Consider the following 20,058-nt stretch of genomic DNA (forward strand, 5'->3'; position numbering starts at 1 on the left):
GATGGTGATGGTGATGATGGTAATGATGGTGGTGGTGGTGATGATGGTGGTAGTGATGGTGATGATGATGGTGGTGGTGGTGGTGGTGGTGATGATGACGAAGATGATGATGATGATGGTGGTGGTGATAATAATGAAGATGATGATGGTGGTGGTGGTGGTGGTGATGATGGTGGTGGTGATGGTGATGGTGATGATAGTGATGGTGGTGGTGATGATGAAGATGATGGTGGTGGTGATGATGATGGTGGTGGTGGTGGTGGTGGTAGTGATGGTGATGATGATGGTGGTGGTGATGATGGTGGTAGTGATGGTGATGATGATGGTGGTGGTGGTGATGATGGTGGTGGTGATGATGGTGGTAGTGATGGTGATGATGATGGTGGTGATGGTGATGGTGATGATGGTGGTGGTGATGATGAAGATGATGATGATGGTGGTGGTGATGATGATGGTGGTGGTGGTGGTGGTGGTGATGATGGTGATGGTGGGTTCAGGTGTTAGGGTTGAGCACCCATGGGATAAGAAGAAAGCTGGCTAGATGCACGAGGTGGTAAAATTTTTTTTTAAATTTATTTAATTAATTTATTTATTTTTGGCTGCATTGGGTCTTCACTGCTGCGTGCAGGCTTTCTCTACTTGCGGCGAGCAGGGGGCTACTCTTCGTTGCAGAACACGGGCTCTAGGCGTGCGGGCTTCAGTAGTTGTGGCACAGGGGTTTTGTTGCTCCAAGGCATGTGGGATCCTCCCAGACCAGGGATCAAACCCGCGTCCCCTGCATTGGCAGGCGGATTCTTAACCACTGCGCCACCAGGGAAGTCCCAAGAGGTGGTAAAATTTAAAAAGCACAACTTTTCTTACTTAGCACACCTAAGATCACAGAGTCTCTACCACTTGATAGCTCTTTGACCTCAGGCAACTTACTCAACTGTTCTGGACCTGTGTTTCAACTGCAAAAACAAAACAGCATAATGGAGGGGGAAAATGTAAATAAGTGCCTTCCTTAAAGATCTGTTGCAATGGTTAAATGAGATGGCACGGAAGGCACCCGGCACAGTGCCTGGTATGCAGGCTGTTCAGTACATGTGTGTTTTCCTCTCCTTCCCTGCCTGCACCTCACCTGCTCTGCTCCCCAGCTCGGCTGGAGCAAGCAGTGAGGCCGAGGGTAATGGGAGCACTCACCCTCCCCAGACAAGAGTCCTTCCCAAGAGACCCATCCGAGTGTCAGCAGCCCCAGGGAAGGGGCCACCTGCCAAGGGAGCCTCTAGCCCCAGCCCAGCATGCCCCTCCCAAGCTCAGCAAAAAACTGGGAGGCTTGGATCAGGAAAGACAACCCAGTTCCTTAGCAACTGACAAGCACTTCCCTGTAAAGACAAAGACCCTTCACTCAGAATGCCCCCTTCCCCCCTCCTCTCCAGGTATCTGATCTGTTTTCAGGAGTGGGGCTAGGGGCCGCCCACCACCCCCAGGAGGTCTGAGGGCCTTTAGCCCCACCCTCCCGGCTGTCCTGATATTACCTGCAATTACCCCATAGCACCTTTCATCCTGGCACTAATTAACTTTCCCATTACCCCCAGGAGCTGCTGGGAGACACACGAGGTGCACATACACACACACACACACCTGCATGCACACACATACACAAATCCCCATAGTTCCCCTGCAGAGACCCTAGCTCCCTTTTAGAGACCAGGAAACTAAGGTTAGAGAAAGAAGAAAATTCCTTGAGGGTTCTCATCTGCCTCCTGGGTACTTAGAAGGAGAAATAGGAGCTGAAGAGGCTGGCTCGGGGAGAGGAGGGGCCAGGGTCCCTGGCAGTCCTTGGGGGATGAGGGACCAGGAAGAAGAAAAACCTTTGGAGGGGACTGATGAAAACCATGCCAGGACTGAGGTCTTGGCTCTGAGTACCACCTTGGTACCACCAAATGCAAGCCATCCCACTTAACACAGAGAGGGCATTTCAAAGAGAAAAAAGGAAATATTTCAGTCGAAAAGGCAAGGAAGAGAAACAGTGAGAAAGAGAAGGAAATAGGAAAGAAGGACATGGCCGGCTGGTCTGATGTAGCTGAAAGAACCACTGACCAGGAGTCAAGACCTGATTTTAGCACCAGGGCTACCATTCACTGCTGTGTGACCCTGGGCATCAGCTGCTGTCTCTGGGCCTCAGCTTTCTCATCTATAAAATAGTTTGGGATGGGTGTTCTCAGAGGCCCCCTCCAGCTGAATGTTCTACAATTCTATATGGTTATTTGGGGGCATGGTAGAGAAAGCCACTACCACTGTCCCTTTGGCTGGGGGCGTGGGGGGTGGGTGTGAGTGGAAGCCGCCAGAACAGGGTAAAACGAGCATTCCTGGGACTAAGAATGAAAAAGAGCCAAATGCATTTGGCTACAGGAGCCAGAAGACCCTACCAGGAGGTTAGGGAGGAGTTCGCAAATGTGGGGAGCTGGAGACCCTGGGATTTCAGGAGAACCTGTTCCCAGATTCAGCAGCCAGTGAGAGAACTTACCCTCCCCAGATGCAGACCTGGGGAAACCATTCAGGGACCCTAGTAGAGGGAGGACGGAGGAGCACATGGGCACTCAGGCACAGAGAGTAGATATATGACTCGAGAGCCTCCTGACCCACCCTGAATGAGGGCAGGACACAGAAGTGCCCTCTTTATTCCTCAGAAGCTGGAGTCCGCCCCACTGGCATAAGTCAGCTGTGCAGGAAGCAGAGGGCTCAAACGAAAGAGGCTGAGCCTGTCAGAAAGGCAGGTGTAGCAGGGCCCCGAGTGCAACTTTCATTTCCAGTCTCGTGAAATAAGCAGACAGGGGGCTCAGGGGGCTTCCTTTAGGGCCTGGGCAGAAGGGCGAGCCTAGGTAGTGCCCGAAAGGAGTCCAAACACCTCCACCCACACCCACGCTCACACACAGTCACACAAACTCAGACATCCCACGCTCACACTCACATACTCACACACTTGTGCACTCATTCACTCACACGCACATAGACACAGCTGGACGTGTATACTCAAGTCACCACAAGGCAACAGATTCTTTCTCTCCTTGCTGTGGCTGTGAAGCCAGCACCCAGTCAGCTCTTCCCCAGTCTTGATGGAGGCTCGGCTGAGTGTTAAGAATTGAAAGGACTACAAAAGAAACCGAGAAGGTCTCTACTCACCCCCACCTCCCCGGGGAGGAAGCTGCATTTGCCCATGAGAACGCTGGTCACCCCTGTCCAGAGCTCGCCTGGCTTCCTTCCCCCATACCCCAAGAACCAAACCCTGCCGGTCCACACGTATACAAACGTGCGCACGCACGCTTACACACACCTCTACTATACGCATCCTGCACACATACTGTAAATACACCAGCCCACGCAAAATCACATGGTGTACGCACCCGCTAGACACTGCAGGGTTTCACCTCTGCCAGGCTCTTTCTAGACATCCATGCAAGCTGCGTGGGTGTGCGTTGTCCAGCCCAGGCAGTGGCAAACGTCGGATTTGCATGCACACACAGTCTCCATGGATGCACACCCACTTCATTCACAACCCACAGCACACCGGCCCACCAGTGACACGGGCACACCATCCTTTCGATTAAACTGAGGACCAGACCAGCCCTAACCCCACAACTCTCACTTTGCAGACTCCTGATGCAGCAAGTGGATTTGTGGCGGCGGCAGTGGAGATTGTGTGTGTGTGTGTGTGTGCGTGCGCGTGTGTGCAGCACATGCAGTTTGGGGAGTGTTGGAGAGGGGTGAGGAAGAGGTTCTGGCAGAGGAGGGGAAGCAGGCCTTCCCCTGAGGTCCACAAAGAAGGCACTCAGACACACCCTCCTCCCAGCAGCCCTACCTCTGGGCCCTCGCCTGCTGCCAGGCCAGGGAAAGGAGAAGCTAAAAATGTGGCCAGTCTGACTTGCTAAATTGATCTTCGGTGGAGAAGGGGAAACGCGTCAGTTCCCTGGGGAAGTGGCCGAGCCCAGGGTGGCCACAGGCCCCTGGGCTTCTACTCCGATGGAAAAAAAAGTTGCTCAAATAGATCTGACGCTTTGTTTTCGAACCCAAAATACCCTGTGGCGGCTGCCGGAAGCGTGACCGCGAGAGGGAAGTGGGGCAAGAGGGAAGGTTAGCTCGAGTTTCCACTGCAGCAACTTTTTCTTTCATTTGGGGTATAGAAAGCTCTCCTGCCCATCCAAGAGAGGGTATGTGCGAGAGGCAGAGCAGCTCTGAGATTCGGAGCTGGGGTAGCCACAGCCCTAGTCACCCTTGGCCCGCTGACACCTCTTCCCCAGAGGCCTCTGAAGAGCCCTCAGGCACTGTCAGAGTTTTCTCTCAGGCCACCTGGCGGCCGGCAAGAAAGCCCGGCTAGGGAAGAGGGGCTGGTCCAGGGGCAAGGGGCCAAGTCACAGGTGACTTTGCCTTCAGAGACCTGACTTTCCTCAGTGAACTGTGATGTAATTTTTTTGACAAAGATCTTATTTACATAAAAATTTTCAAAGAGCATCCAATAAATTAGCTGGACTAACAGCACAGACCCACATCTTCGGATTCAGTACTTTAGTCAGTGGCACTAATGCTAGCTCCAAATGCAAGGACTGGGGAAGAATGACCACATACAACAGGATCTCAACGTGCACTCGCCATCACTCTCTCTCCCCTTATCCTCATTTCTTTTTTCTCATACCACTTACCACCACCTCGTAGGTATCTTCTTATTGCCCATCCTCACCCCGAACCCTCATTAGGCCTTGAGTCTCCCCACAGACTCTTTTCATCACAGCTGTATTTCCAGTGCCAGACACACAGTAGGTGCACAAGTGATAACTGTCAAATGTTGAAGACAATCAGGTGCAGGGGCAGTCAGCAAACAGTTCTCTTGCCTCATGAGGACTTGTTCATTCAAAAATGCTGAGTCCTGCGATACCCCAGACACTAGCGCTAGGTGGGGATGGGGTGGGTTGAGAGGGGGCCGTATCGTGGGAATACGATGCAAAATCAGAAGTGGCTCCTGCCCTTCTAGAACTTGGGGCAGGAGGATGGGAGGCAGGCATCCATCAAAGGATTACACAGATAAATGTAAAAAGGTAGGTAGGACCACGGCAAACTAGGAGTGGTGTTTGGTGCATCACCTGGACCAGGGGTATCAGAGGAAAGCCTTTTCTGGTAGGGTGGTGACTGAACTGAAGGAAGAATGCCCTCAGGGACATCGTGGTCCAGAGAAAAAGTCACGCTAGATGCAGGATGGTGTTGGGGCCGCGCAGGTGGTTCGAACTGGTGGCTGGGGAGGCGGAGCGGCGCCACCGGCGGCCGGGGCCTGCGGACCCGGGCTGCAGTTAGAGGCGGCCGCGCGCCCTCGGTCCCTGGGTGATATTTACGGACTCTTAATGACGGCAGGGTAATCACCTTAATGAAAAACTCCCTCCGGGCGATGAGGAAACCGAGAGGCATTTCGGAGGCGACGGTGACTCAGGCTGAGTGTGCCGCGCGCGGCCTGGCCACTGGACACGAAGGACTAGCGAGTCCCCTCCCCTGCTCCGCGCGCCCCTCCAGCGCCGCCCCCGGAGCACGGGGAGCGGAGGCCCCGGCCGGCTCTCCGTCGGCCAAGCCACGGGCAAAGCCGATCGCCCACTGCCACGCTCGCCAGGCCCGCGGCTGAGACTTCTTTCTCTGCTGCGGTGTGGGTCTCCGGCGCCCCCTCCCCACTCACGACCTCGGCTCCCCAGCTGCCTGGCTTTGGGAGGGGGCTGCGCTCTGGAGTGCTCACGGCATCCCTGCAGACGCCGGGCTCTGCTGGCCTTTGCATCCACTCTCCTAACGGCTCTTCCTCCGCCAGTGCCTCAGTTTCCCCGACTGAGCAGCAACAGCTCAAGATTCTCCACACCACCTCCACCCTGCCCCCGGGTGGCAGGAGTATTAATTACAGCTTGTTCCTGGCTTTGAAGATGAATAATGCCAAGGATCATTACCACTCAATTAACGGGGCTATTACCACTTAAGTTTATGTCTGATGAATCCTACCCCACCCCCAATTTGGGGTCCATGTTGCCTTGGACTCCCCGAGTCCTGCTTTCTCCTGGAGTTCACACCTGGAGTTAGCCCCCTTTCCTGCTCCTGCATCCCAAACCGGACCTGGTAGAGCGTCTGGCACAGTCATTCTCCCACAAATACTGATGGAGCACCCGCCATCCCCTCCATAAGCCAGGTTCTAGCTGGGGATACAGCAGGGCAGGTCCAGACCCAGGCCTTTGCCTTCCTGGAGCCTACATTCTAGTAGACGCCCAAATGTCTGCTGGCATCTCGCAGATCCAGCCTCAGTGCTATCTCCCTTCTCTCCCTCTAGGATTCCTCACTCATCCACAAGCAAACCATAATCAGGCCAGAGAAGTCCTGGAAGGACAGTTCTAATGGGCTCTAGGTAGTTTCAGAGATGAAAATAAATAAATAAATAAGTTAACATGAAAATGAGGGGGGGAAGCACAGCTCCTTACACTGAATACCCCCTGCCCTTGTCTCCCCCTTCCCTCCCCTCCTCATACCTCCCCTCCTCACTTATGGGTCTTAGCCCATCCTCAAGGCCCTGATCAACACCACCCCTCCCAATCAGGCTTTCCCCTGTCCCTGAACATGTCCTCTTGCAAGTCCTTCCCCCTCTGAACTTCCTGCCTGCACTTCCTTTCAGAACTGATCATGTCTTGTGTGCGATGGCTTCTACCTCAGCCTCATTCCTCACTTCCCTTTAAATCACCTGCTCCCTGACAGACCGCAGGATCCCAGCCTCAAGTCTGATTCCCTGCACGGGAAGTGCGCCCTGGATGTTTGTCTCATTGAAATGAGAGAGCTAAGCCCCAGACCCAGGAGCCTCCCCCTCCGCCCCAGTGAGGAATGAATTTTGGTGGACAAGGGGCCCCCCATCCTGTATAGTGGGTGCTGGGTGGTAGAAGTGCAAGGACAAAGTGGGAAGGTCGCAGTCTATCCTGCACTCCTCAAACTGACCATGTTTCAGAATTACCCATGTGGACACTTGGGTCAACAGCCTCTTATGGAGCACCTGCTGGGGACAGGCAGGGGGAGTGCTGGGGAGACAGAGGAATAAGAATCAGTCCCTGTCCCCAGGGAGCTCGGATACCATCTCTTGTCATCCAGTAACTTTCTTGGCGATCTGGGGCCAAATAATTCTGAATGGCTCAAATAATTCTGCAAAAAGAGAAAGAAGGGGGGAGAGAGAGAAATCTATCATGTCCCTTCTCCTTTGCCCATCTGCCCTGAGCCCTGGCAGAAAAGCTCATGCCATCAATCAGGCTGATGGGCAGACTTCCATTGGGTTCCAGCTGGCCACTATTGTTCAGCCCTCAGAGTGATGGGATGGGCCAAGGGCAGTGTTTGTTAGTTCTTTACTCCAATGGTTGTAAAGAGCCTCATTTTCTAGCAGAGCTATGGCATAACAAAAGTCAGGAAGCTCTGCCTAGGCCATCTGGTGAAAGAGGATGTTAACACGACTGAGGACCTCGAATTCTGGGCCCAAAAGAGTCATTAACTGCTTTTCCCCACATCCCAGGTTTTTTGACTGCATAGAACAGCAAAGAAGAAGCCAAAGGTCGGCCCCCAACTCCTCACCTTGGTGGATGAGGCAAAGGGCCCACTTGTTTTAGGCTGAGGAGGGTCCTGAGACTGGGAGCTAAGAGACACAAGGATCTAGAGACCACAGCTCTCTCTGACTCCCCAAAGGTTCTCCTTCCAGGGCAGGGAGGAGAGGAACCTGCCAGCCTCTTGGATCCTCGACCTGTCCCATGGGTGAAGCCTGTGGCCACCAGGAGGCTGGCTGCGTGGGGAGCAGCGGGGGGGAAATCCGCTCTCCTCTCTGCTCTCACCTCTCTCTCCCTCCTTTTCTCTCTCTCACTCCCTCTTTGCTCCCCCTGACTGCCTCCCCAACAGCCCCCCACACTCACACCTTTTCTGGTTCACTTCAGATGACAAAGTTCCTCTTTCCAAAAAGCCTTGTCCCCCAAGAGTCTTCTCTGCAGAGACACCATCCCTCCCAGCTGAGAAGGGGGCTGTCCCACTGTGGGCCCCAGGGGCAATGACAGGCCCCCCGAGCACATGACTCCACTTACCCTCCGGGCACCGCTGAACTAAGACAGTAAAGTTCCCATTACAAGCCCTCATGCCCTGACCCATCCCTCCTCCTCCTCAAGGGTCCCAGAAGCCCAAACTTGACTGGGAACACTAACACGTCTCCTCCCAACCCTTTCCACAATAGAATCCAAAACTCATGGATCAAAGGAGCTGGGAGGAATTTAGTGGTAGGTTATCCAGCCCAGCCCCACCAGAAGCCCAGGAACCAGAGGGTGGCCCAAAGTTACACAGATAATTAATGGTGGAACCCAGAAGTCCTGATTCCCAGGTCAGGGCCTGTTCTTCCCATTTACTCGTACAGCACACTTTTTCCAAGTCTTGCCTTCTGTCTAAGACCTGCCTTCTCTCCCTGCCCCAGCCCAGCCCAGCCCTGAACTCTCAACCTCTGGACCCCCATGGCAGTTACTCACTGCCTTGGACTTGTGTCTAAGGAGGAGTCTCCACCTCACCGGCCAGCAAATGTTACTTTGTAACAAGACTTTCTCCCTTTGGTCACCAGGTTCTCCCCGAAATTGCTTGAAGAGTAATCCAAAACACCCGGATTCAACATGATTATAATGAGTTCATTTGAATGTAGGCACAAGCAGATGTTTCAAATGGAAGTGTGTGATTGGCTTGGCGAGGAGCCTGTGACCTCTGTGACAACCTAGGGCAGTGGGACCTTTGCTCAGAGCGGCACAGATGCTATTCCACCTACCGGGAGCCCTGGCAGAAATGCTGCTCCTCCCTGACCTCCCTGTGAGCTGTACCCCCTACCCTCCCCTGGGCAGGGGCTCCTCCCCTACCTGCATGCTGGGTCCCAGGGGTTCTGGGAAGCAGATTCATTGCCTTCTCCACAGGTTTTACACCTCTCCTTCCTCTTACCCACACCTGCCATCTCCTTTCTTTTCCCTAACAGCCAGAATGGGGACAAAGGCTGGAATTAAGAGCAGCAGCTTTGGAGTCACAAGGCCCTGAGTTCAAATCTCAGCTCAGCCACTTCCTGGCCAAGGGTCCTCCAACTAACTACTCAGACTCTTTCCAACACCTTAGATCTTTCATTTAAAAAAAAAAAAACTATTGGGGGGCAGCCCTAAAAGCTTCCTCGCAGGATTGTTGTAAAAAATGAAGAAGATGATGTATCTCCACAGGCCCCAATCTTTTATGGGTACAGAAGGTCGGCAAGCCCAAAGCCTCCAGCAGCCCCCACGCAATGCTCTTAACTGGGACCACCACCCCCAAAGTCGTCATGGCTGTCAAGTTCCTTCCGCGAGCTTCTAAGCCAAACTCACCTCACCTCAGAGCTGGCTGTCATTACTGAAAGAATGGTAATGACCTCTAGAAAGCCAGGGAGGGCTGGCCAGAGAGATTCCACCAACGACCTGTCTCCTGTGGGACACCCAAAATAGAAAGCAACTGATAGCCCTTGAGGGAGCTGTCATTCTGGAGCAATCCCACCAGGGTGGGCCCTCTACATGGGTGCTTGGTGTGACTTGAGGAACCCCAGACGCTCTCTGCACCCCAAAACTCCTACTCCTTATCACTGGGCCTGACATCCCACCATTAGACCTCAGCATATATGAGTTCCTACCATTTTCCAGGCACCATGCTTAATGGTAGGCTTACTTCCTTTAGGTTATATATGACCCTCTTCTAAGCGTTTTCTGTTAAAAAGGCAAATACCCGCTGAGATGGGTAATGCATTAAGTCGCCAGCACCCCAGTTTGAATTAATTGGGGGCTTCTTTCTTGTAAGACAGCAGAGAAGGACTGGATATCTTTAGCAAAATGGAGCTCAAGTTCAGAGGGCAGAGGTGACTAAGGAGCAAGACAGAGCACCAACCTGGTCTTTTTCTGTGGTGGGTTTGTAGGGCATGTCCCCTCCTTCCTCTACCCTTTCACCAAGACAAACACACCCATTGCCCCCAGAGGTAAGCAGCGGGGGCTGGGCAGCCTTGGCTCTGCTGCAGAGGGGCGGGGCCTGCCCTTCACCATCTCCAGGGTAAGGACGCCCTGAACCAGTGCCTACTCACTCCCCAACAAGTCCAGGGCCTGCAGTTCAGGTAATCTCACCCGAGCCCGCCAATAAAAGTGAGACCTCACCCTCAGCCCCTGTTCAGGAGGGAAAGAGGAAAGAAAGAGGGAGGGAAGGAAAAAAGCTTTTTTCTATGCTGAATTCAAGACTTGGCCAGCAGAAGGGAGAATGCTGTTAGTCTACAAGGGGCCACTCCAAACCCCCCACCCCTACTCCATACCCAGGGTTGTCCCCTCCCGCCACAGAACCCTGGCCTCCATCTGCCACCATCATCCAGGTTGACAGGGGACACCTGTGCAGGCTGCAACCCGACCAGCAGCCAGGCAGTGAGGACCTATGCTTGTAGAGGCAGGCCTTCCCCAGCATGGCTCCTTCCAGGGCAGAGGAGGGGAGGAAGGGCACCTGAGTCCCCCACCCCACCTTGGAGCCATAGCCACCCTCCATAAAAGTCTAGAAGGATGCTCCAGAGTGTTAAAGAGCAGCTGAATGACTTCTTGGTATCCTACTTTTTGTCACCACCAGCTATTGAGGGCCCTCTGTTCTTGCACAGTGGGGACCATTCCTTAACCATCTCTACGATGACATAGTGCCCAGCAGGTACCTGGCACACAAATAGGACTTCCTGTATATGATCACACTGATATGGGATGGAGTGTCATACCTGGCCCTTTTAACTCCCTATATCAACTATACTCACTCCTAAGACACACAAGGGGAAAGGGCTTTTCAGTCACATGGTAGGGTTGGGGAAAATATAGTTTACCAATAATAATTGCCATTTACTGAGTGCTTGCTAGGGGTCTGGCAAAAGTACTCCATGAGGATTATCAAATTTAATTCTTCCTAAGGGATAGGTATTATTATTATCCCAATTTACAGACAAGAAAACTGAGGCCAAGAAAGAGATTCAGAAATTTGCCCAACATCATACTGAAGTTTGAATGAATACTTATTTGAATTGAAGGCTCCCGTTCTACGTCATGGACAGGTAGGAAGGAGGGGGCAGACATCTTGCCCGAAAAGACTCCTATCCATTCTCACCAACAGGCATAAAGGCTTGGAGCAGGCCTGCAAAACCCTGCTACTTGTTCTGCTTGGATGCAACAGGTCCAGCTCTCCTAAAAGTGTTTGCAGGTCATCTCTGGAATGGCTACACTCCTCCATGGTCTTTGGGGCCCTGGAAGCTTTCGAGGATCCGAAATGCTCCCACTGCCTCTGCCTTTCCTAATGCAGGCCCCTATCAAACAGGACTGGGACTTGCAGCTCCTCAATCTCCTCCTCTCCAGGGAGAGGTCTCAACAGGTGGGAGGGGGGTGCATCACGGTAGGGTCCTCCAGAGTTGAGCTGGGCGGCCGGGAGGGCTCTCACTTCCTCCCCGCCACCCCCGCAGCCTGAGCTGTGCCTCGCGCGGGGAAACATGGGCACTGCAGTCACTGCTGGGGCCTGCGGCTCGCCTAAAGGCCGCGGACCTCGCGACGTCTCTTGGTCCTGGGCCGGAACCCGCAGAGACCCTCCGGGTGCACGCGCAGCAGGAAGCGCCGCGGAGGGGCCAGGACTGGGACTGGAGCGGCCGAATCTCTCTGGTGGCCGCAACTCCCCGCCTCTCCCCGCCTCCCCCCAGCTGCCAAGCTCCATGACCAGAGGCCGGAGCCGCTGGCTAATTTTTCACGCCCCCCAGACCGCCTCCCTATGTGACGCTACAGCCTGTGCGGTTCCTTTAAAGGCTGCGGGTTCCGTTCTTCTTTCCTTTTCCACTGGATGCCAAAATATGCAAATCCGGGGACCGGAATCAGCAGCCAAATAGAGAAGGAGAAGGGGCGCGGCCGGCGCGTCACCGGATCCGCTCCTTGTATGGCTCTTCCCGGCTTGGCCCGCCGCCCCGCGACCCTCCCTGCAGCCGCCAAGGCCCCTCCCGCGCCCAGCCTGGCTCACACTGCCGCCCACGCCCCCGGGCCGGCCAATCGCCCCCCCTTGGGAGGGAGCCGGGGGCGGGAGGCGCTGCATGCCCTGATTCCGGCCGGAGCCGGGGACCGCTGCAGAACGCTCCCTCCCCGCGCCGCGCGGGCGGAGGAGAGCCCAGGGGTGCAGAGCCTCCCCGGTATAGGTGTGGGTAGCCTGGCGGGAGCGGCAGCAGGGGCGGGGGAGAGGGGGCCCGCGGCGGCGGGAATCCCTCCTTTCCTAAGAACCAGAGGAGATCCGGGGGAGGCCGGGCCCTCCCACCCCTAGTTCTCCACCGAGTGAAGTGGAGGGGAGGAGAGAGAGGTTGTCATCCACCCCCACGACGATGTGCAGCTCGGGAGTTCCTCCCACACGTCCCCGGCCCGCGTGGCCCTCCCACGGAGTGAGGCCCGGGGATCCTCTCCTCCTCCTTGTCAATACTCCCACTCCCCCTGAGAAATGCACGTTCCCCCAACCCCGACTCCCAAGCGAGGAACGCGGGATCCACCGCGCCCACACGGCCAACGAGGAGGGACTCCTCCCACGCTAAGCCGGTGTGATCCGGGGTCGCTCCCCCACGGCCCCCTCCTCTCCTCCTCCTCTCCCGCGGCCCGGCCGCGCGCGCTCCGAAAACAGGCCTCGGGGAACATAGCCGCCCCCGGGATCTGCTGTCTCTCTGGGAGGTGACAGCTCTCGGGGTCGGCAAACAGGCAGCCCTTGACTGCAGGGCGCCGGCAGTCAGCAGTGGGGACAGCCCTGTGGAAGGCGAGGGGGAGGGTAGAGAGCAGGGGAGGTCGCCGTGGTGGCTCAGAGACTGTGGTTCGGCAGGCTCCTGCCGCAACTCAGTGGCGGGCCCTTCGCAGGCAGCAATAGACAGCGACTGCGCCTGGGCCTGCTGGGCCCTCCTGCCATCCCGTGGCCACAGGGGTGCTTTGGAACCATTAGGGAATTTATGGAGGGTTTGGTGCACGTGTTCCCTATCCCCTCAACTTCATTCCTTCTCCTTCACCACCAAAACTGCACATCCTCGACCCCCAAGGTGAGGAGTTCTCGCCTCCCGCGCAGCCGCTATGCAGCTACGAATCTCCCAGCCACTGGACTCAGCCGGGTGTCAGCCCAGGGTCAGGGGCCCAGGGAGCAGCAGGGCTGTGGGCGGCGCATCGGAGGGAGGGCGGCACAAAAGTTCCCGGGATACTGGACCAGAGATCCCTGACCCGCTGGAATCCTCCTCAGAGGGACTTTGTCCCAGTCCCAGGCAGGATCCTGGACGCGAGAAGAGCGGCCGGGGCAGGGTCGGAGCGCACACCTTCCGGGTTCCCCAGAAGTTCCCAGGCTGCAAAGGGACCCCGCCGAGTGTTTTCAATTCTCTTTCTTCCTGCTGGGGGGCTGTTGGAGGCCACTTGCGAACGACCCCACCCCACGGCCCCCTGTCCTACAAGCGCGCTCTCCTAGTGCAGACATCAAGTAAACACACAGGCGATTATTGCTCTTTCACCCCCGCGCTGCGTCCTTTACGCCGCGCGTTCAGTTACACCCCTCTTTCCTCTCGCCTCTCGAATTTTCTTTCCTTCTTCTCTTCTATTTCTCTCTTTCTCTCTCTCTTTTTTTAAGATCCGCGAGCGGTGCGGGCGCCGCACGTTGGCTGCGGCTCGCTTCCTGCTTTCTAATGTTCCATTGTGAGGAGCTTCCATTGTGACGTCGCGCCCCTTCGGCTGGGCTTTGTCTGTCCATATATGGGCAGCTACGTCACGGAGCTTTCCCGGGGCTCAGATAAATAGGCTGGTGGAGTTCCCTGGCTGGGAGCTTTTGGGCAGCAGTGAGCTTGCTAGGAAGCTGCGGGGCTGGTGGTGGTGGTAGCAGCGGCAGCAGCAGCGGCAGAGGCGGCGGCGGCGGCAGTGGCGACGGTGGCGGCGGTGGCGGTGGCGGATCGGGGGGCGGGGGGGCCGCGGGCGCGCGTCTGTTTGTGATATCAATACTGAGGCCGCGTGCGACCCCCTTGGGCCGAGATCCCCCCCCCAGCCCAGCACCCACCCACCCACCCCACACACGCCCCCCCCCCCGCCACGACCCAGCCTCTTACGGCACCAGCTGAGGCACCCAAGAGGATTACCCTCCTTTGCCCTCTCTCCCACCCACCCCCCAAAAAGAGAAGATCCCCTCCCCAGGCCCACCCCTTCCCCTCTTCCCTCCCCCCTCCTCCCGAACTTTCCCTCTCGCATGCTTTTCCCCTGCACCACGGATCGCCTCTCCGATGCCGCTTGCCTGGAAGCTGCGTTAGGAGCGAGCGGCGGCGGTGGCGGCGGCGGCGGCGGCGGCAGCTCGGGAGTGCTATGACCGGCAAACTCGCCGAGAAGCTGCCGGTGACCATGAGCAGTTTGCTAAACCAACTGCCTGACAATCTGTACCCCGAGGAGATCCCCAGCGCGCTCAACCTCTTTTCTGGCAGCAGCGACTCGGTAGCCCATTACAATCAGATGGCTACAGGTAAGGGCGGCGGGGAGGCGGCGAGGAAGGAAAGGGAGAGAGGAAGAGGAGGAGGGAACGAGCTAGCGATGGATGGATGGATGGATGGATGGATGGATGGATGGATGGATAGATGGATGGATGGATGGATGGAGAGATGGGGGGCGCGCTGGGAATTTTCCGGGGGGCGAGTTGCTTTTCCCACCCACTCCTCCCGCCCTCCCCGATCGGGAAGGCTCGGTTGGCGACGCCACGGTAGAGGCTTCGGTTCTCCCGGGTGGGGGCAGCCGCCGACCGAAGGGAGGTAGGTGCAAGCGGCTCTGGGGTTCTCCACTTAGGGGGCGCGATCGCCGGGCTGTGCGCAAGGCGTAATGCTGTCGCCCCCTTTCCCGGGAGGAGCCCAACGTCCCTTTTCACCCGCGCTCTCCCCCCTTACTCCCTCAGCCTCCCACCCGGGATGGAGCCATGTGCGGCGTGGAGTCCCCGCGGTGGGAGAGGTACTGCGACGCTGCCTTTCCAGGGCGTTCAGCAAAGCCGTGGGGGTGTGGGGACGGCGGAGAGGGGAGAAGGTGGGGGCCCACCCGCGCGGGGGCTGCCACGGGGGACGATCCCCGGACCGAGGAGCTTGGGAAGAGCGGCCACTCCCGCCATGGAGACACCGGCCGGTTTTCCGCCGCCCTCCACTCTCGCTAAGCTGAGGCTGGGCTTTCCCCCTCCAGCAAAAGCCGAAAGCTCCTTCAGGCCCGGAGGAGGCTGGGGCTGGGGAGGCGGCGGGAGAGCTCCCTTTGCGGACAGCACCCCTCTACGCGCCGCGGACAAAGCGTCGGAGCGCTCCGGGTCAGCTCCCCGGGCGCAGTGCGCACCGGGGGCTTCGTCGGGGCAGGAGAGGCGCGGGGTCCGGCGCGGACAGCGCTAGGGGAAGAGGCCGAGTTGTGTGCGCTGGAGAGCGAGAGCCCAGCGCGCTCCGGGTCTGAAACTACCTGTAGCTGCAGCTACCTGCCCGCCCCACCTCGGGAATAACAACAATGCTTCTCGCGCTCGCGCCTGTGTGTGTGTGTGTGGTACGGGAGTGTGTGTGTACGGCGTGTGCGGTGTGTGTGCAGCAGCCACTCCACACCCCGATCAGTAGTATTTTGCTGTATCCAGGTTGCGCCCGGGAGCGCGGCACCGCCCGCTTTGCGCCTGGCGCAGCCTACCCCATGCGCTGCGCACTCCACCCGGCCGCACCTCCACACCTGGGCAAGGACCTGGGCGCCCCGGCCTGGGAGCCGACTCGGCTTCACTCACCCCTCCCCTCTCTCCCCCGCTCTCCGCAGAGAATGTGATGGACATCGGTCTGACCAACGAGAAACCCAACCCGGAACTCTCTTATTCGGGCTCCTTCCAGCCAGCCCCTGGCAACAAGACCGTGACCTACTTGGGAAAGTTCGCCTTCGACTCCCCTTCCAACTGGTGCCAGGACAACATCATTAGCCTCATGAGCGCCGGCATCTTGGGGGTGCCCCCGGCCTCTGGGGCACTCAGCACGCAAACCTCCACGGCCAGCATGGTGCAGCCGCCGCAGGGGGAAGTGGAGGCCATGTATCCGGCGCTGCCCCCCTATTCTAACTGCAGTGATCTCTACTCGGAGCCTGTGTCTTTCCACGACCCCCAGGGCAACCCCGGGCTCGCCTATTCCCCCCAGGATTACCAATCGGCCAAACCGGCCTTGGACAGCAATCTCTTCCCCATGATTCCTGACTACAACCTATACCACCACCCCAACGACATGGGCTCCATTCCGGAGCACAAGCCCTTCCAGGGCATGGACCCCATCCGGGTCAACCCGCCCCCTATTACCCCCCTGGAGACCATCAAGGCATTCAAAGACAAGCAGATCCACCCGGGCTTTGGCAGCCTGCCCCAGCCGCCGCTCACGCTCAAGCCCATCCGACCCCGCAAGTACCCCAACCGACCCAGCAAGACCCCGCTCCACGAGCGGCCCCACGCGTGCCCGGCGGAGGGCTGCGACCGCCGTTTCAGCCGCTCGGACGAGCTGACCCGGCATCTGCGCATCCACACGGGCCACAAGCCCTTCCAGTGCCGGATCTGCATGCGGAGCTTCAGCCGCAGCGACCACCTTACCACTCACATCCGCACGCATACGGGCGAGAAGCCCTTTGCCTGCGAGTTCTGCGGGCGCAAGTTTGCGCGCAGCGACGAGCGCAAGCGCCACGCCAAGATCCACCTCAAGCAAAAGGAGAAGAAGGCGGAGAAGGGGGGTGCGCCTTCTGCGTCCTCGGCGGCCCCGGTGTCCCTGGCCCCTGTGGTCACCACCTGCGCCTGAGGCTCGGGCCCCCAGATCACACTTTTCTCCTCCAGTGTCTCCCGGCTGCTGGCCTGAATGCAGCCGGAAAGCTAGCCACGGAGGCGCAGGGGCCGCGCCCTGGCCTCTCCATGGACGTAAGGCCCCTTGTTTCCCTTCGCTGTCCCCCGTTTCCACCCTTTCACACCGGCCAACGGTCAGGGGCCAGGGCAGGAGGCGCCTTCCCCTTGCTGCCGCCCATTAGCCAAGGCGTGGGGGCGGAATGGTGGCGTCTAGCCCGCTTTGTTCAGTTGGGATCGTCTTGATCCAGGGGCCGCCGGGCCGGGCCAAGGACCTGCGGGGGACTGAAGGCTGGGCCCGCCCAAGCCTCGCTGGACCCAAGCACCTCATGGTTCCCCCCACGTCTCCCTCGGTTCCCCATCGGAGACCCGAGAGGGGGAGGGGGTAAGGAGCGCGCCAAAGCGCAGAGCTTGCTGCCCGCCGCACGCACGCGCGCCTGCGTGCGGGGATGCGCGCGAGTGTGCGTGCTCGCGTGAGTGTATGTGTGCGTGTGTGTTTCTGTGTGTGCGTGTGTGTTTCTGTGTGTGTGTGCGCGCGCGAGACTCTTGAGCTGAACTGGGCTATGTCCACCCCAAACTCTTCCCCACCTCGGGTCCCCAGGCCGCTGGGGGCCCGCACGTGGCGGGACGAGACGGTCTTCCACCTGCTCCGAAATAATGTTTCTTACAGAAATGCCTCGGGTGCCGCCGCCGCGGTGCTGCTACCGCCGCTTAGGGTTTGGCCCGTCAGAATCCCTCCTTTTCCGAGCACTTCCCTCTCAAGGCCTCAGGGCAGTTTGACCTTCGGGGAGAAGCAGACAGCCATCACTGAACCTGCCTTTTGAAAAAATGTGTTTCCTCGGCCCCAGAGATTTTACATCTCTGTTCCTGAGTTTGCCCTTTTCCCCCTCCTCTCCCTTCTCCCCTCTAAGCCTTTTCCCATCTCTTTCCAAATCTTTTTCCAAAAAGGCAGGCCTCAACCAACCCCCCCATTTTGCCATCTTTTTGTTCTCTCACCCACATACCCATTTCTCTTCCCACCATTAATGGGAATGCAGCCTTTTTTCTCTCTCTCTCTTTGTCATCACCAACACAACAGGTAGAATTCAAATTTATGAGTATGGTGTGTGTGTGTGTGTGTATGTATATATGTGTGTCTACACACACACATATATATAGATATACATATATATACATTTATATATAACATGCACACAATATGTATTCCTAGTAAAATTAAATCTCTAAGGTACTTGGCTATCCAGTGCAGTGCACCGGAATAAAGAGAATTTGTAGGCATTTACAGCTTTAAATGATTTATTTTTTATGAAACATTTAACTGATGAGATTATATCTACATATGTGTGTATGTGTGTGTGAGTATGTATGTATGCATCCATATACACACATATACACACATCTCTGTCCAAATTTTCCTCAAAGCTATGGGGATGTTTGCATTAATCCATGTTGATGAATGAGGCATATCTTTTCCATACCCCAGTCTCACCTTCTCCCCACCCTACCTCACCTCTTCTCAGGCACCCCCTCCTCCCCAGCCTCCTCCACACAGGGGTGACTCTTTGGAAGTGGAGTAGTAGGGAAGGTCACTCTCTGACACAGCTTCCAGTGTAGTCTTGCCTGAATGTACTGTTCCCTGTTAGCGTTATTTCTCCTGTGGTCAGTAAGCTGCCCAGAGAGAAGGAACAAAGGTCTGGAGTTTACAGAATGTCTGTTTTTAAAGTCACTTTATGCATTTCCCACTTTTTTTTTTTAAAAAGAGAAAAAAGCACCGGTTTTTTTGGTGGCGGATAATACTAAAGGAGTCTAGTGAAAGGGGGGAAAAAAATCAAAGAGCAGGCGATTGTGGACTTCCAGGTACTTGGACTTTTTGTAGAAGGAGAGAGAAGTGGATGAAGTTTGCCGGGAGGGCCCATATTTTTTCAGCTGAAGGGTAAAATCTTTCTTTGCAGAGACAGTATTTTGCTGAATACTTTTTATAATGTGATGATTATTAAAAACAAAAATTTTGGTCACTTCAAAGCTGGAAGGAGGAATCAGATATCCTTTAATATTTTTTCCTTGCTCCTTCTGGTATATGCATGTCACTGCATGATAACTCTGAGTTTTCCTTTGTTTTAATAAAACTGTTCTCAGACATTTAAGCTAAACTAAGAGAAAAATAGCTTTGTTGCCAAAAGGTTGTGCTATCCAGATTTTTTATATGTCTGCATGTTTTAAGAAAAAAACAGCAAAAGAAAATGCACTCTAACTTATGTGAACTGAGAGAAAAAAATCAGGTTTTAAACAGGAAAACCTATGGGGAATGATATTTTTTGAAAGACTTTTGTATAAAGTTGAGTACTTAGAAAAAGACAAACCAGATGTAATATATTTTGTGGATGTTTTTATTTCTTGGATTTATAGTACCTTATACTAAGGTTAAAAAAATATGCTTGTTATCGTGAAAAGGTGAAATTCTTCACCAACATTTCATTTGCTCCTTCGTCACATTGTTATGCCAATATAATATAGTTAATGAAAACAGCATTTTTAAAAACTGAAATATTGAAATGGTGTAATGTTGTACCATTTGCACTGTGAGCAAATGCTAATACAGTAAATATATTGTGTTTGCTGACAATCAGCCGGCCTATAAATCTCCTTATTTTATTTCTTGTTTTCATAGCATAAAGTTTTGGTTTGGCCTGTTTTTTGTCTTGTTTTGTTTCTGGCTGGTGGTTGGTTTGATAGGTTCTTACGCCTGGTTTTTGTGGTTCTCGCTCTGAAACCCCTCACCGTGGAAACATGGAGTCTGGTGTTCTTAGAAGTTGGTTAGAATTTCGTGCGGGTTCTGGCGTTTCAAACTCAATGTTGAGTGTTTACTGTGGTTCTCAGAGAATTCTACTGTGGTTCTAGGGATTCTCCTCCACCCTTCTGGGAGCCTCAAACTGCCAGAGAGATTAGGTGAACAGATTAGATAAGCTCATGGGAGCCGGGGCTGATGACTGGAACCTTCTAGAATCTTTCTCTCTGGTTTCCAATGGGTACTTGAGAGTAGAAGGGAGGGGATTTCCTGGCTTATGAACTATTTCTCTGGTGGCTGCAGGGAGCACCAGAATAGGACCTGCGGTGGTCTCTGCGGCCACACCGAGTATTACTCTTGCTAGAGCTTTTGAA

General features: G+C 55.5%; 1 protein-coding gene across 2 annotated transcripts; it reads left to right on the forward strand.

Annotated features, from left to right (window-relative positions):
• The first annotated feature begins 14,258 nt into the window (after positions 1 to 14,258).
• On the forward strand, positions 14,259 to 19,573 carry EGR3 (early growth response 3). 2 transcript variants are annotated; one of them, XM_036854241.1, is made up of 2 exons: positions 14,259 to 14,556; positions 15,852 to 19,573. In XM_036854241.1, exons 1-2 carry the CDS (start codon positions 14,403 to 14,405, stop codon positions 16,859 to 16,861), a joined length of 1,164 nt encoding a protein of 387 aa, XP_036710136.1. In that variant the 5' UTR covers positions 14,259 to 14,402; the 3' UTR covers positions 16,862 to 19,573. The 2 variants fall into 2 exon arrangements, with proteins under 2 accessions (XP_036710136.1, XP_036710137.1); XM_036854242.1 differs by lacking the exon at positions 14,259 to 14,556 and adding an exon at positions 14,993 to 15,032.
• The last annotated feature ends 485 nt before the right edge of the window (positions 19,574 to 20,058 follow it).

This window comes from Balaenoptera musculus, chromosome 6 (genome assembly GCF_009873245.2).
Source record: "Balaenoptera musculus isolate JJ_BM4_2016_0621 chromosome 6, mBalMus1.pri.v3, whole genome shotgun sequence".
NCBI classification, from domain to species: domain Eukaryota; kingdom Metazoa; phylum Chordata; class Mammalia; order Artiodactyla; family Balaenopteridae; genus Balaenoptera; species Balaenoptera musculus.

Excerpts from the sequence above, each read along its gene's own strand:
- EGR3 (XM_036854241.1), top strand. The coding sequence starts at position 14,403 with ATGACCGGCAAACTCGCCGAGAAGCTGCCGGTGACCATGAGCAGTTTG. Across the intron at positions 14,557-15,851 it reads TTACAATCAGATGGCTACAG|AGAATGTGATGGACATCGGT; the intron begins GTAAGGGCGGCG and ends CGCTCTCCGCAG.